Raw genomic sequence first — 16,873 nt, 5'->3', positions numbered from 1 at the left:
AGCGCCTGGCAGCCCAGTTGGATGGTTCCAGGAAGCCTTTGGCAGAGAAGGTGCAGAGGTTTTCCCCCTCCGTCAGTAAGATACCCCTGGTGGAGGCAGCAGAGAAACATGCTGAGCTACTCAATGAGCTGGCCAGGAAGCTCTCCAGGTGAGGAGTTGATGGACTGATGGACTGATGGACTGATGGACTGATGGCCTGATGGACTGATGGACTGATGGACTGATGGCCTGATGGACTGTTGGACTGATGGACTGATGGCCTGTTGGACTGATGGACTGATGGACTGATGGACTGATGGCCTGATGGACTGATGGCCTGATGGACTGATGGACTGATGGCCTGATGGACTGATGGCCTGATGGACTGATGGCCTGATGGACTGATGGCCTGATGGACTGATGGACTGATGGCCTGATGGACTGATGGCCTGTTGGACTGATGACCTATTGGACTGTTGGACTGATGGCCTGATGGCCTGATGGACTGATGGACTGATGGTCTGATGGACTGATGGCCTGTTGGACTGATGGACTGATGGCCTGATGGACTGATGGCCTGATGGACTGATGGACTGATGGCCTGATGGACTGATGGCCTGATGGACTGATTGACTGGTGGCTTGATTGATTGGTTGGGCAGTTGGTATGTTGGTTGATTGATTGATTGATCGATCGATATGTTAGAAATGTAGCGCTGGCTTCATGTATTCTCCTCTGTGTTGCAGTGTGATCTCCAACAACAACAAGGATAATTTCATCCAGCGAACGGTGAACGCGTCCCGGGCGTACTCCGACATCGTCGACGCCGTCAGAGCCGCTGAGATTGCTGCCAACCAGGCTGCTGTGGACGCACTGGCGGTAAGGGCAACGCGTCCACATATTTCCTACGTTGTGACGACCATGATAGAGGACACACAAAATACACTCTCTAAGACTCATAGAAACAGCATTACAGTATATGCATATGTGTGACAACCTAAACATTGCCATAATGGACCTGTAAGTAGGTAACATATGTCTGTTGATGCTGTTGTTGTTGTTGCTGTTGTTGTTGATGTTGTTGTTGTTGATGTTGTTGTTGTTGTTGATGTTGTTGTTGTTGTTGATGTTGTTGATGTTGTTGTTGATGTTGTTGTTGATGTTGTTGTTGTTGTTGTTGTTGTTGATGTGTGCAGAATGTACAGGATCAGGACCTGGGCCAGACAGCTAACGGTCTGAAGAAATACAGTATTGAACTGGTGAACCAGGCTGTCAAACTACAGGAAGATGTCAGTAATGGTGAGAGCCTGATGCCATTTTTTTGTTTGTTTCCCATCCTTCCCCAGGGGCCCGTATTCACAAACAGGAGTGTTGATATCGGATCAACTTTGCCTTTTAAGGTTGTAACGAATACGATTGATATGAACAAGGGTACACACGGGGGGGAGAACTGTTCCCAGATCAGCTCTCTAACCCTGGGACACTTTTTTTAAATACAGGCCCAGATGTTATGTTGCTGACCTTTATTTCCTTTGTTTTGTCTTTATTTAGTATGGTCAGGGCGTGAGTTGGGGTGGGCAGTCTATGTTTGTATTTCTATGTTTTCCTATTTCTGTGTTTGGCCTGATATGGTTCTCAATCAGAGGCAGGTGTTTTGTGTTGTCTCTGATTGGGAACCATATTTAGGTAGCCTGTTTTGTGTTGGGTTTTGTGGGTGGTTGTTTTCAGTCTTTGTGTGTCTGCACCAGATAGAACTGTTTCGGTTTTCACTTTTGTTGTTTTGTATTTTGAGTTGTTCACCTTTATTAAAGTAAGATGAACAATTACCACGCTGCGCACTGGTCCTCCGATCCTTCTAACTTATCCTCCTCAGACGAGGAAGACGACAGCCGTTACACCCAGATGTATGTTGCTGAATGCTTGTTGTTGTGTACACTTCGTTTAATAGCAAGACAACGTGCGCGTGCCTTGTCATAACGTAGTTATTTCTATCTCTGCTGTCAGACTTGAAGCCCCAGCTCCAGGATGCTAAGACTCGTCTGGATGAGGCCAGGGACAAACAGGAGACTTTACTGAACGACCTAGAGATGGTGCAGAGTAGCCTCAACGTCAGTAGAGGTAAGGCCAGGGATAAACGGCAGATCTATTGCGAAAAACAATGTATCTATACTCACACTTGTTGTACACAAACAAATGTTACTCACACCTAACCCTGATACTGACCCTAGCTCACACCTAACCCTGATCCTGACCCTAGCTCACACCTAACCCTTATTCTGACCCTAGCTCACACCTAACCCTGACCCTGACCCTAGCTCACACCTAACCCTGACCCTAGCTCACACCTAACCCTGACCCTGACCCTAGCTCACACCTAACCCTGACCCTAGCTCACACCTAACCCTGATCCTGACCCTAGCTCACACCTAACCCTGACCCTGACCCTAGCTCACACCTAACCCTGACCCTGACCCTAGCTCACACCTAACCCTGATACTGACCCTAGCTCACACCTAACCCTGACCCTGACCCTAGCTCACACCTAACCCTGACCCTAGCTCACACCTAACCCTGACCCTGACCCTAGCTCACACCTAACCCTGATACTGACCCTAGCTCACACCTAACCCTGACCCTGACCCTAGCTCACACCTAACCCTGACCCTGACCCTAGCTCACACCTAACCCTGACCCTAGCTCACACCTAACCCTGACCCTGACCCTAGCTCACACCTAACCCTGATACTGACCCTAGCTCACACCTAACCCTGATACTGACCCTAGCTCACACCTAACCCTGACCCTGACCCTAGCTCACACCTAACCCTGACCCTAGCTCACACCTAACCCTGACCCTGACCCTAGCTCACACCTAACCCTGATACTGACCCTAGCTCACACCTAACCCTGATCCTGACCCTAGCTCACACCTAACCCTGACCCTGACCCTAGCTCACACCTAACCCTGACCCTAGCTCACACCTAACCCTGACCCTGACCCTAGCTCACACCTAACCCTGACCCTAGCTCACACCTAACCCTGATCCTGACCCTAGCTCACACCTAACCCTGACCCTGACCCTAGCTCACACCTAACCCGGGTAGAGGACATTCTGACCCTAGCTCACACCTAACCCGGGTAGAGGACATTCTGACCCTAGCTCACACCTAACCCGGGTAGAGGACATTCTGACCCTAGCTCACACCTAACCCGGGTAGAGGACATTCTGACCCTAGGTCACATCTAACCCTGATCCTGACCCTAGCTAGGTAGAGGACATTCTGATCCTGACCCTAGACCCCAACCCACACCTCTATTCTCTCTCCGTTCCCCAGAGGAGACAGCTAGTGACATTGAGGCGGCTAAAGCAGCAGCGGAGGAGGCCAGCAGTACAGCAGCGAGGGTAAAGGACACCCTGGCCCCTATCAAGGAGCAGCTGGACCAATGGCAGCAGCAGTACGGAGACGCCAACACCAACAACAATGACATCCACAAGGCCTTCCTGGAGGCCAACACCTCTGGTAGGTCTTCAACCACTACACACTACTAGATAGTAGATCTGGTAGGTCTTCAACCACTAGACACTACTAGATAGTTGATCTGGTAGGTCTTCAACCACTACACACTACTAGATAGTTGATCTGGTAGGTCTTCAACCACTAGACACTACTAGATAGTAGATCTGGTAGGTCTTCAACCACTAGACACTACTAGATAGTAGATCTGGTAGGTCTTCAACCACTAGACACTACTAGATAGTAGATCTGGTAGGTCTTCAACCACTAGACACTACACACTACTAGATAGTAGATCTGGTAGGTCTTCAACCACTACACACTACTAGATGGTAGATCTGGTAGGTCTTCAACCACTACACACTACACACTACTAGATAGTAGCTCTGGTAGGTCTTCAACCACTACACACTACTAGATAGTAGATCTGGTAGGTCCACTAGACACTACTAGATAGTAGGTCTGGTAGGTCTTCAACCACTAGACACTACTAGGCAGTAGATCTGGTAGGTCCACTAGCCACTACTAGATAGTAGTTCTGGTAGGTCTTCAACCACTAGACAGTACTAGGCAGTAGATCTGTTAGGTCCACTAGACACTACTAGATAGTAGATCTGGTAGGTCTTCAACCACTAGACATTACTAGATAGTATATCTGGTAGGTCTACAACCATTAGACACTACTAGATAGTAGATCTGGTAGGTCCACTAGACACTACTAGATAGTAGATCTGGTAGGTCCACTACACACTACTAGATAGTTTCAGTATACAGATTCCAGGGACGCTGGCTTGACTTCCATTTAGAAAATTGCTATTATAACTGATAATGATTGATTTTTATCAAGTGGTGTGTAGAGATTTGTTAAAGTCTGCTTGAATTGGTCGACTAAATTCAGAGGGGTTAAATGAGGAAGACACATGTTGGTTGTGCAACTGGTTTCCCTTTCCCTAAATGGCATGGTCCTGGATTTAATATAACGTTTATTAGGCCATTGTTCAAGGTGGAAAAATCTTTGCTTCTCTGATCATGCAAAGGACGTGCTCAATGAAGGAACATTTGCTGAAGTCTGATTAAATGGGTTTCGACTGACAGAACATTTCTGTCTGTGTGTGTCCCTCCAGTGGGTATGTTGGGCGAGGCCATCCCAATACTGATGAAGAAGCTGGACAAGCTGCAGAACCACTCAGCCCAGATGCCCAACATCTCAGAGAACATCCTCAGGATCAGACAGCTCATCGCTGAGGCTCGCAAGGCAGCCAGCAAGGTATGGTGGCTCACACGGGACAAACATAACCCAGGCCTGCAATATGAATACATACTGTTTGCTACCTCTAATTATACTGAACAAAAATATAAACATAACCTGTAAAGTGTTGGTCCCATGTTTCATGAGCTGAAATAAAAGATCCCAGAAATTTTCCATTCGCACAAAAAGATTATTTCTCTCAGATTTTGTGCGCAAATTTGTTTGTATCCCTGATAGTGAGCATTTCCCTTTGCCAAGATAATCCATCCACCTGACAGGTGTGAAATATAAAGAAGCCGATGAAACAGCATGATCATTACACAGGTGCACCTTGTGCTGGGGGACAATAAAAGGCCCCTCTAAAATGTGCAGATTTGTTACACAACACAATGCCACAGATGTCTCAAATTTTGAGGGGAGTATGTAATTGGCATTGGCAATAATGTCCACCAGAGATATTGCCATAGAATTTAATGTTCATTTCTCCACCCAGACAGCTGATAAAACTGTGGGTTTGCACAACCAAAGAATTTCTGTAGAAAACGTCTCAGGGAAGCTCATCTGCATGCTCGTCGTCCTCACCAGGGTCTTGACCTGACTGCAGTTTGGCTACGTAACCGACTACAGTGGGAAAATGCTCACCTTCGGATGAATCCCGGTTTCAACTGTACTGAGCGGTTTGGGGCGAGCGGTTTGCTGATGTCAACGTTGTGAACAGAGTGCCCCATGGTGGCGGTGGGGTTGTGGTATGGGCAGGCATAAACTACAGACAACGAACACAATTACATTTATCTATGGCAACATGAATGCACAGAGATACCGTGAAGAGATCCTGAGGCCCATTGTCGTGCCATTCATCTTCCGCCATCACCTCATGTTTCTGCATGATAATACACGGCCTCATGTCACAAGGATCTGGACACAATTACTGGAAGCTGAAAATGTCCCAGTTCTTCCATGGCCTGTATACTCACCAGACATGTCACCCATTGAGCATGTTTGGGATGCTCTGGATCGACGTGTACGACAGCATGTTCCAGTTCCCGACAATATCCAGCGACTTCGCACAGCCATTGAAGAGGAGTGGGACAACATTCCACAGGCCACAATAAACAGCCTGATCAGCTCTATGTGAAGGAGATGTGTCACGCTGCATGAGGCAAATGGTGGTCACACCAGATACTGACTGGTTTTCTGATCCACGACCCTACCTTTGTTTTAAGGTATCTGTGACCAACAGATGCATATCTGTATTCCCAGTCGTGAAATCCATAGACTATGGCCTCATTAGTTTATTATTAATTGACTGATTTCCCTATATGAACTGTAGCTCAGTAAAATCTTTGAAATTGTTGCGTTTATTATTGTTCAGTTTAGTTTCGGATAAAAGTGTCTATTAAATGTAGTTTTTGTATGAATAAAGTATTAATTTTGGTCAAAACTTAAGACATCTATCTACTATGGTTACATGAACGGTTACATCAACATGCATGACGACCAGTGTATTTACCCCTCTTCTCCCTCTCAGGTGAGCGTACCTGTCAAGTTCAACGGGACATCAGGTGTGCAGGTGCGTATCCCCAGTAACCTGGCAGACCTGGCAGCTTACACCTCCCTGAAGTTCTACATCACCCTGCCCGAGGCCTCACGCGCCCGCAGACAGGACCAACCAGACAAACAGTTTGTCTTTTACCTCGGAAACAGGGACGTAAGTATTTTATTATTATTAATATTATTTGTATTATAGTTATTATTATTACTATTATTATAATTATTATAATTATTATTATTATTTGTATTATAGTTATTATTATTACTATTATTATTATTATAAATATTATTATTATTCAACTGTTTTTTCACATAAATAGACAACACATATCATAATAAAAGATAAAATAAAATAATAAATACTGTTATTTTACACGTATACTGCGGGACAGAGAATAATTGATGTATTTTGTAAGCATTTCTAAACATTTCTAAGCGTTCATAATTACGTATTTATGAAAAGCTCCCCAAGACTGTGTTTACCTTTCGACATCTTTATCCATAAACTATATGCCATTGTTTGAAGAAGGTCATACCAAGGATCATTTTGCTATTTGATTTTGAATTTAAAACCCCTTGAAGTATCAATAAAATATATATACAAAAATTATTTGATAAACTTTTATTTGGCCTTACTGCTATTAGCCCATACAAACGCATTGAATAACAGATTTCAAATCAAATCGAATCAAATTGTATTTGTCACATGCGCCGAATACATCAGGTGTAGACCTTACCGTGAAATGCTTACTTACAAGCCCTTAACCAACAATGCAGTTCAAGAAATATAGTTAATCAATGAATAAAATGTTTGCTAAATAAACTAAAGTAAAATATGTAATAACTATATAACAATAACAAGGCAATACAGGGGGTACCGGTACCGAGTCAGTGTGCAGGGTACAGGTTAGTTGAGGTAATTTGTACATGTAGGTAGGGGTGAAGTGACTATTCATAGATAATAAACAGCAAGTAGCAGCAGTGTACAAAACAAAAGGGGGGGGGGGGGGGTCAATGTAAATAGTCTGGGTGGCCATTTGATTAATTATTCAGTCTTATGGCTTGGGGGTAGGAAGATGTTAAGGAGCCTTTTGGACCTAGACTTGGTGTTCCGGTACCGCTTGCCGTGCGGTAGCAGAGAGAACAGTCTATGACTTGGGTGACTGGAGTCTTTGACAATTGTTTGTGCTTGGTATATAGGTCCTGCCTGGTATATAGGTCCTGGATGGCAGGAAGCTTGGCCCCGGTGATGTACTGGGCCATACGCACTACCCTCTGTAGCGCCTTACGGTCAGATGCCGAGCAGTTGCCATACAAGGCGGTGACGCAACAAGTCAGGATGCTCTCGATGGTGCAGCTGTAGAACTTTTTGTTAATCTGGGGACCCATGCCAAATCTTTTCAGTCTTCTGAGGGGGAAAAGGTGTTGTCGTGCCCTTCACGACTGTCTTGGTGTGTTTGGACCATGATAGTTTGTTGGTGATGTGGACACCAAGGAACTTGAAACTCTCAACCCGCTCCACTACAGTCCGTTGATGTTAATGGGGGCCTGTTAGGCCCTCCTTTTCCTGTAGTCCACTATCATCTCCTTTGTCTTGCTCACATTGAGGGAGAGGTTGTTGCCCTGGCGCCACACAATTTACAACATGGAACAACAGATAGTCCCCCCCCAAAAAAACGAAAGGAAGTTTGGCATATCTGATGCGTGGCGTTTCCGCAATCCCACAGCTAGGGAGTATAGATTTTTTTCTCACCAGTTCATAAGCCCTTCTCACGTACAGACTACTTTTTCCTAGACAATAGATTTCTGCCACATCACTGAGCGTGATTACCAAGCTACAGTCATTAAGAGATCATTCTCCTCTTACTATGAAACTACTTATACCAAATAGCCTAATTATCGCCCTTGGTGTCCTAACTCACTACTGCTATCAGAAGACACCCTTGTTGTCTTAACTCACTACTGCTATCAGAAGACACCCTTGGTGTCTTAACTCACTACTGCGATCAGAAGAAACCCTTGTTTAACTCACTACTGCGATCAGAAGAAACCCTTGTTTAACTCACTACTGCGATCAGAAGAAACCATTGTTTAACTCACTACTGCGATCAGAAGAAACCCTTGTTTAACTCACTACTGCGATCAGAAGAAACCCTTGTTTAACTCACTACTGCGATCAGAAGAAACCCTTGTTTAACTCACTACTGCTATCAGAAGACACCCTTGGTGTCTTAACTCACTACTGCGATCAGAAGAAACCCTTGTTTAACTCACTACTGCGATCAGAAGAAACCCTTGTTTAACTCACTACTGCGATCAGAAGAAACCCTTGGTGTCACGATCGTTATTAAGGAGTGGACCAAGATGCAGCATTTCCATCCTTTTATTTGGAGGAGAAACTTAAAGAACAAAAACAATAAAGTGAATAAACGAAACGTGAAGCTACATGCAGTGCAGAAAGCAACTACACACAAACATAGTCAAGATCCCACAAATCACAATGGAGAAAAATGGCTACCTAAATATGATCCACAATCAGAGACAACAATAAACAGCTGCCTCTGATTGGGAACCATATCAGGCCAACATAGGTATATGCCCGCACCCGCCCGCCCGACTAGCATCACCACCCTGGACGGTTCCGACCTAGAATATGTGGACAACTATAAATACCCAGGTGTCTGGTTAGACTGTAAACTCTCCTTCCAGGCTCATATTAAACATCTCCAATCCAAAATCAAATCTAGAATCGGCTTTCTAATTCGAAACAAAGCCTCCTTCACTCACGCCGCCAAACTTACCCTCGTAAAACTGACTTCTCAGTCACCTTACCTGGTAAGACGAGGGTTAAAACATTTTTAAAATTAAAAGGCGATAACCTGGTTGTCTGCTTTCCAACAGTCACTGGGAGATGAATTTGTCTTTCAGCAGGACAATATCCTAAAACACAAGGCCAAATCTACACTGGAGTTGCTTACCAGGAAGACAGTGAATGTTCCTGGCCGATTTGTGATTTAAATCTCCTTGAAAGATTATGTCAAGACCTGAAAATGGTTGTCTAGCAATGATCAACAACAAATTGTAAAGAGCTTGAAGAATGTTGAAAATAATAATGAGCAAATATTGTACAATCCAGGTGTGGAAAGCTCTTAGAGACTTACCCAGAAAGACTCACATCTGTAATCACTGCCAAAGGGGATTCTAACATGTATTGACTCAGTGGGTTGAATACTCATCTAATCAAGATATATTAGTGTTTTATTTTTCATACATTTTTTTCAAATGTTAGAAATGTTTCTTCAACTTTGACATCACAGAGTATTTTGTGTAGATCGTTGACAAAACAAATGACAATTGAATCCATTTTAATCCCATTTTGTAACACAACAAAATTTGGAAAATGTCAAGAGGTGTGAATACTTTCCGAGGCACTGAAGTCCAGTAATGATGCGTTTCCTGTTTCATGTCTGAAGTCCAGTAATGATGCGTTTCCTGTTTCATGTCTGTAGTCCAGTAATGATGCGTTTCCTGTTTCATGTCTGTAGTCCAGTAATGATGCGTTTCCTGTTTCATGTCTGTAGTCCAGTAATGATGCGTTTCCTGTTTCATGTCTGAAGTCCAGTAATGATGCGTTTCCTGTTTCATGTCTGAAGTCCAGTAATGATGCGTTTCCTGTTTCATGTCTGTAGTCCAGTAATGATGCGTTTCCTGTTTCATGTCTGTAGTCCAGTAATGATGCGTTTCCTGTTTCATGTCTGTAGTCCAGAAATGATACGTTTTCTGTTTCATGTCTGAAGTCCAGTAATGATGCGTTTCCTGTTTCATGTCTGAAGTCCAGTAATGATGCGTTTCCGGTTTCATGTCTGAAGTCCAGTAATGATGCGTTTCCGGTTTCATGTCTGTAGTCCAGTAATGATGCGTTTCATGTTTCATGTCTGTAGTCCAGTAATGATGCGTTTCCTGTTTCATGTCTGTAGTCCAGTAATGATGCGTTTCCTGTTTCATGTCTGTAGTCCAGTAATGATGCGTTTCCTGTTTCATGTCTGTAGTCCAGTAATGATGCGTTTCCTGTTTCATGTCTGAAGTCCAGTAATGATGCGTTTCCTGTTTCATGTCTGTAGTCCAGTAATGATGCGTTTCCTGTTTCATGTCTGTAGTCCAGTAATGATGCGTTTCCTTTTTCATGTCTGTAGTCCAGTAATGATGCGTTTCCTGTTTCATGTCTGTAGTCCAGTAATGATGCGTTTCCTGTTTCATGTCTGTAGTCCAGTAATGATATGTTTCCTGTTTCATGTCTGTAGTCCAGTAATGATGCGTTTCCTGTTTCATGTCTGTAGTCCAGTAATGATGCGTTTCCTGTTTCATGTCTGTAGTCCAGTAATGATGCGTTTCCTGTTTCATGTCTGTAGTCCAGTAATGATGCGTTTCCTGTTTCATGTCTGTAGTCCAGTAATGATGCGTTTCCTGTTTCATGTCTGAAGTCCAGTAATGATGCGTTTCCTGTTTCATGTCTGTAGTCCAGTAATGATGCGTTTCCTGTTTCATGTCTGTAGTCCAGTAATGATGCGTTTCCTGTTTCATGTCTGTAGTCCAGTAATGATGCGTTTCCTGTTTCATGTCTGTAGTCCAGTAATGATGCGTTTCCTGTTTCATGTCTGTAGTCCAGTAATGATGCGTTTCCTGTTTCATGTCTGTAGTCCAGTAATGATGCGTTTCCTGTTTCATGTCTGTAGTCCAGTAATGATGCGTTTCCTGTTTCATGTCTGTAGTCCAGTAATGATGCGTTTCCTGTTTCATGTCTGTAGTCCAGTAATGATGCGTTTCCTGTTTCATGTCTGTAGTCCAGTAATGATGCGTTTCCTGTTTCATGTCTGAAGTCCAGTAATGATGCGTTTCCTGTTTCATGTCTGAAGTCCAGTAATGATGCGTTTCCTGTTTCATGTCTGTAGTCCAGTAATGATGCGTTTCCTGTTTCATGTCTGAAGTCCAGTAATGATGCGTTTCCTGTTTCATGTCTGAAGTCCAGTAATGATGCGTTTCCTGTTTCATGTCTGTAGTCCAGTAATGATGCGTTTCCTGTTTCATGTCTGTAGTCCAGTAATGATGCGTTTCCTGTTTCATGTCTGAAGTCCAGTAATGATGCGTTTCCTGTTTCATGTCTGTAGTCCAGTAATGATGCGTTTCCTGTTTCATGTCTGTAGTCCAGTAATGATGCGTTTCCTGTTTCATGTCTGTAGTCCAGTAATGATGCGTTTCCTGTTTCATGTCTGTAGTCCAGTAATGATGCGTTTCCTGTTTCATGTCTGAAGTCCAGTAATGATGCGTTTCCTGTTTCATGTCTGTAGTCCAGAAATGATGCGTTTCCTGTTTCATGTCTGTAGTCCAGTAATGATGTGTTTCCTGTTTCATGTCTGTAGTCCAGTAATGATGCGTTTCCTGTTTCATGTCTGTAGTCCAGTAATGATGCGTTTCCTGTTTCATGTCTGTAGTCCAGTAATGATGCATTTCCTGTTTCATGTCTGTAGTCCAGTAATGATGCGTTTCCTGTTTCATGTCTGTAGTCCAGTAATGATGCGTTTCCTGTTTCATGTCTGTAGTCCAGTAATGATGCGTTTCCTGTTTCATGTCTGTAGTCCAGTAAGGAATTCCTGGGAATGATGCTGGAAGGGCAGAGACTGCACTGGCTCTTCAATGTGGGCGGAGACACGACCGAGGTGGAGATGCCGGAGGATGTCCAAACAGATGGCAACTTCAACAACGTGGTCCTGGAAAGGTAACTACTGCCACGGTCATTGGTTGGATTTGTTCTTACTAGGGAACCCAATGTCTTAACCATTAGACCAAGAGGAATTCCTCATAGTCCATAGGCAATAATTTGCCTCGGGCAGGCTAAATCATCACGAGAATGTCATTCCAAATCACCTCCACTACACCAACCACTGCCTCTGTCGTTATCACCACCACCATGTTATCCTGCTCTCTCTCTCTCTCTCTTTATCTCTCTTTCTCACTCTCTCTCTAATAGAGCGCAGAGGGTTTTCTTTAATGGAAGCTTGAGTGTGGTGTACCGCAGGGCAGCGGGCTAGGGCCATTATTGTTTTCTGTTTTTACTAATGAACTTCAATTGACATTGAATAAAGCCTGTATACACGTCAGATATGACAATAAAATAAATAACTAACACCATTGATAACTCGATAACCCTCGGGCTCCTGAGTGGCGCAGCGGTCTGAGGCACTGCATCTCAGTGCAAGAGGCGTCACTACAGTCCCTGTTTCGAATCCAGGCTGTATCACATTCGGCTGTGATTGGGAGTCCCATAGGACTGCGCACAATTGGCCCAGCGTCGTTCGGGTTTGGCCGGGGTAGTCCGTCATTGTAAATAAGAATTTGTTTTTAACTGACTTGCCTAGTTAAATAAAGGTTACATAACGTAGAGCTCCAGTCAGTTTTAGAATGGGTAACTACCAAAAAGCTGGTGCTAAATATCTCAAAAACTAAAAGCATCGTTTTTGGGACAAATCACTCGCTCAAGCCTTAAAACCTCATCTATATCTAGTATTGAATTACGTGCCGATTGAGCAAGTTGAGGAGACTAAACTGCTGGTTGTAACCCTTAGATAGCAAGCTTTCATGGTCAAAACATTTACAGTGCATTCAGAAATTATTCAGGCCCCTTCCCTTTTCCCACATTTTGTTACGTTACAGCTTTATTAAAAAATGGACGAAATTTCATTTTTTCTTCCCATCAATCTACACACAATGCCCCATAATGACATCACAATACCCCATAATGACATCACAATACCCCATAATGACATCCAAATACCCTATAATGACAGTGAAATCAATTTTACATTTTCTTTTGCAAATGTATTTAAAAAAAAAAACTGAAATACCTTATTTACCTAAGTATTCAGACTATTTGCTAGGAGACTCGAAATTAAGCTCAGGTGCATCCTGTTTCCATTGATCATCCTTGAGATGTTTCTACAACTTGATTGGAGTCCACCTGTGGTAAATTCAATTGATTGGACATGATTTGGAAAGGCACACACCTCTCTATATAAGGTCCCACAGTTGATAGTGCGTGTCAGAGCAAAAACCAAGCCATGAGGTCAAAGGAATTGTCCGTAGAGCTCCGAGACAGGATTGTGTCGAGGCACAGATCTGGGGAAGGGTATCAATTAAATGTGTGCAGCATTGAAGGTCCACAAAAACACAGTGGCCTCCATCATTCTTAAATGGAAGAAGTTTGAAACCACCAAGATTCTTCCTAGAGCTGGCCGCCCAGCCAAACTGAGCAATCGGGGGAGAAGGGCCTTGGTCAGGGAGGTGACCAAGAACCCGATGGTCACTCTGACAGAGCTCCAGAGTTTCTCTGTGGAGATGGGAGAACCTTCTAGAAGCACAACCATCTCTGCAGCACTCCACCAATCAGCCCTTTTTAGTAGAGTGGCCAGATGGAAGCCATTCCTCAGTAAAAGGCACATGACAGCCCGCTTGCAGTTTGCCAAAAGGCACGTAAAGGACTCTCAGACCATGAGAAACAAGGTTCTCTGGTCTGATGAAACCAAGATTGAACGCTTTGGCCTGAATGCCAAGGATCACGTCTGGAAGAAACCTGGCACCATCCCTACGATGAAACATGGTGGCAGTATAATGCTGTGGGGATGTTTTTCAGGACAAGCTTTCGGAATGTCCTTGAGTGGTCCAGCCAGAGCCCGGACTTAAACCCGATCAAACATCTCTGGAGAGACGTGAAAATAGCTGTGCAGCAATGCTCCCCATCCAACCTGACAGAGCTTGAGAGGATCTGCAGAGAAGAATGGGAGAAACTCCCCAAATACAGATGTGCCAAGCTTGTAGCGTCATACCCAAGAAGACTCAAGGCTGTAATCGCTACCAAAGGTGCTTCAACAAAGTACTGAGTAGAGGGTCAGAACACTTATGTAAATGTCATATTTCCATATTGTTTGTATTATACATTTTCAAAAATGTCTAATACCCTGTTTTTGCTTTTTCACTATGGGGTATTGTGATGTCGTTATGGGGTATTATGATGTCATTATGGGGTATTGTGATGTCGTTATGGGGTATTGTGATGTCATTATGGGGTATTGTGATGTCGTTATGGGGTATTGTAATGTCATTATGGGGTATTGTGATGTCATTATGGGGTATTGTGATGTCGTTATGGGATATTGTGTGTAGATTGATGGGAAGAAAAAACGATTTAGTACATTTTAGAATAAGGCTGTAACGTAACAAAATGTGAAATAAGTCAAGGGGTCTGAATACAATACACAATACAATACAATGGATGCTAAAATGTGAAGAGTGCTTTGGTCTACTGTCTTGATATCTCAGTCAACCAGACAGGTCCTACAGGCCCTGGTGTTGTCGCACCTGGACTACTGCCCAGTTGTGTGGTCAGGTGTGGAAAATAAGGACATAGGCAACTTGCAGTTGGTGCAAAACAGAGGAGCACGTATTGTGCCTAGATGTACACAGAGGGCGAATGTCAATGACATACATGTCAATCTCTCCTGGCTCAAAGTTGAGGAGAGATTGGGACTGTGAAGAGACACAGGCATTTTTAGGTATTATGTATTGTATTATGTAGTGTGATATGTGATACATAGTTGTGGTACGAGTGTGATATGTGGTTGTCTCAACTGGCTATCTTGAGATGAATGCACTAGCTGTGGGTCGCTCTGGATGGGAGCTTCTGTTAGATGACTTGTTCATGTAATTTGATGTATTCTATTTGTTGTATTTCTGTTTCCTGTTTGGACCCCAGGAAGAGTTACCGCTGCCTTGGGGATCTTAATAAATACTACTAATACCACTCTCTCTCTCTCTTCCTCTCTTCCTCTCTCTGTCTCTCTCTCTCTCTTCCTCTCTCTGTCTCTCTCTTCCTCTCTCTGTCTCTCTCTTCCTCTCTTCCTCTCTCTGTCTCTCTCTCTCTCTTCCTCTCTCTCTCTCTCTCTTCCTCTCTTCCTCTCTCTGTCTCTCTACAGGATCCTTCAGTACGGTCAGATGGCCATGACGTCGGAGACCAGGATGACCAAGGCTGTGGTGGAGGCAGGAGGGGACAGCGGACTGCTCAACCTCCAGACTGACGAGACTGTGTTCTATGTGGGAGGATACCCTGACACGTTCACGGTGTGTGTGTGTGTGTGTGTGTGTGTGTGTGTGTGTGTGTGTGTGTGTGTGTGTGTGTGTGTGTGTGTGTGTGTGTGTGTGTGTGTGTGTGTGTGTGTGTGTGTGTGTGTGTGTGGTTCGAAGGACCACACTGTATCCACAGCCTTTCGTAGATATACAGTGGTTATACATACAGTAGACCTTTAGTTTCTCCCTTATACACTACATGACCAAAAGTATGTATGTGATGGACGATTAGGCCTGGCTCGCAGTCGGCGTTCCAATTCATCCCAAAGGTGTTTGATGGGGTTGAGGTCAGGGCTTTGTGCAGGCCAGACAAGTTCTTCCACACCGATCTCGTAAAACCATTTCTGTATGGACCTCGCTTTGTGCACAGGGGCATTGTCATGCTGAAACAGGAAAGGGCCTTCCCCAAACTGTTGCCACAAAGTTGGAAGCACAGAATCGTCTAGAATGTAATTGCATGCTGTAGCGTTAAGATTTACCTTCACTGGAACTAAGGGGCCCAAACCATGAAAAACAGCCCCAGACAATTACTCCTCCTCCACCAAACTTTACAGTTGGCACTATGCATTGGGTAGGTAGCGTTCTTCTGGCATCTGCTTTACACCACTCCAGCCGACGCTTGGCATTGCACATGGTGATGTTAGGCTTGTGTGCGGGCTGCTCGGCCATGGAAACCCATTTCATGAAGCTCCCGGCGAACAGTTATTGTGCTGACGTTGCTTCCAGAGGCAGTTTTAAAATCGGTAGTGAATGTTGAAACCGAGGACAGATTATTTTTTACACGTTACTCGCTTGAGCACTTGCTGGTCCCGTTCTGTGAACTTATGTGGCCTACCACTTTGCGGCTGAGCCGTTGTTGCTCCTAGATGTTTCCACTTCACAATAACAGCACTTACAGTTGACCGGGGCAGCTCTAGCATGGCAGACATTGGATGAACTGACTTGTTGGGACGGTGTTATCCAATGACGTTGAAAGTCACTTAGCTCTTCAGTATGGCCAATATTTGTCTATGGAGATTGCATGGCTGTGTGCTCAATTTTATACACCTGTCAGCAATAGGTGTCCTGAAATAGCCAAATCCACTAATTTGAAGGGGTGTCCACATACTTTCGTATATATTTAGTGTATCTCTATTGTTAGTAACTCATACATCTGTTTCCTCGCTCAGCTTCATAAGTAACCCATATATCTCTCTAGCTTCTCTCAGCTCCTTCAGTAACCCATATATCTCTAGCTTCTCTCAGCTCATTTAGTAACCCATATCTCTCTAGCTTCTCTCAGCTCCTTCAGTAACCCATATATCTCTAGCTTCTCTCAGCTCCTTCAGTAACCCATATATCTCTAGCTTCTCTCAGCTCCTTCAGTAACCCATATATCTCTAGCTTCTCTCAGCTCCTTCAGTA

At 44.1% G+C, this 16,873-nt stretch overlaps 1 protein-coding gene across 1 annotated transcript in view; it reads left to right on the top strand.

Annotated features, from left to right (window-relative positions):
* The window catches only part of LOC139556891 (laminin subunit alpha-5-like), a 195,218-nt gene that overhangs the window by 152,774 nt on the left and 25,571 nt on the right, over positions 1–16,873 (top strand). The window contains exons 53-61 of the mRNA XM_071370986.1: positions 3–148; positions 726–858; positions 1,176–1,278; positions 1,984–2,097; positions 3,316–3,501; positions 4,620–4,762; positions 6,273–6,452; positions 11,929–12,068; positions 15,319–15,463. Of these exons, the coding sequence (XP_071227087.1) occupies positions 3–148; positions 726–858; positions 1,176–1,278; positions 1,984–2,097; positions 3,316–3,501; positions 4,620–4,762; positions 6,273–6,452; positions 11,929–12,068; positions 15,319–15,463 (1,290 nt within the window). The remainder of the gene's footprint in view (positions 1–2; positions 149–725; positions 859–1,175; positions 1,279–1,983; positions 2,098–3,315; positions 3,502–4,619; positions 4,763–6,272; positions 6,453–11,928; positions 12,069–15,318; positions 15,464–16,873) is intronic.

Source organism: Salvelinus alpinus, chromosome 28, assembly GCF_045679555.1.
Source record: "Salvelinus alpinus chromosome 28, SLU_Salpinus.1, whole genome shotgun sequence".
Classification (NCBI taxonomy): domain Eukaryota; kingdom Metazoa; phylum Chordata; class Actinopteri; order Salmoniformes; family Salmonidae; genus Salvelinus; species Salvelinus alpinus.
The sequence above is the reverse complement of the archived record's forward strand: the minus strand, read 5'-3'. Positions and strand labels throughout refer to the sequence as shown.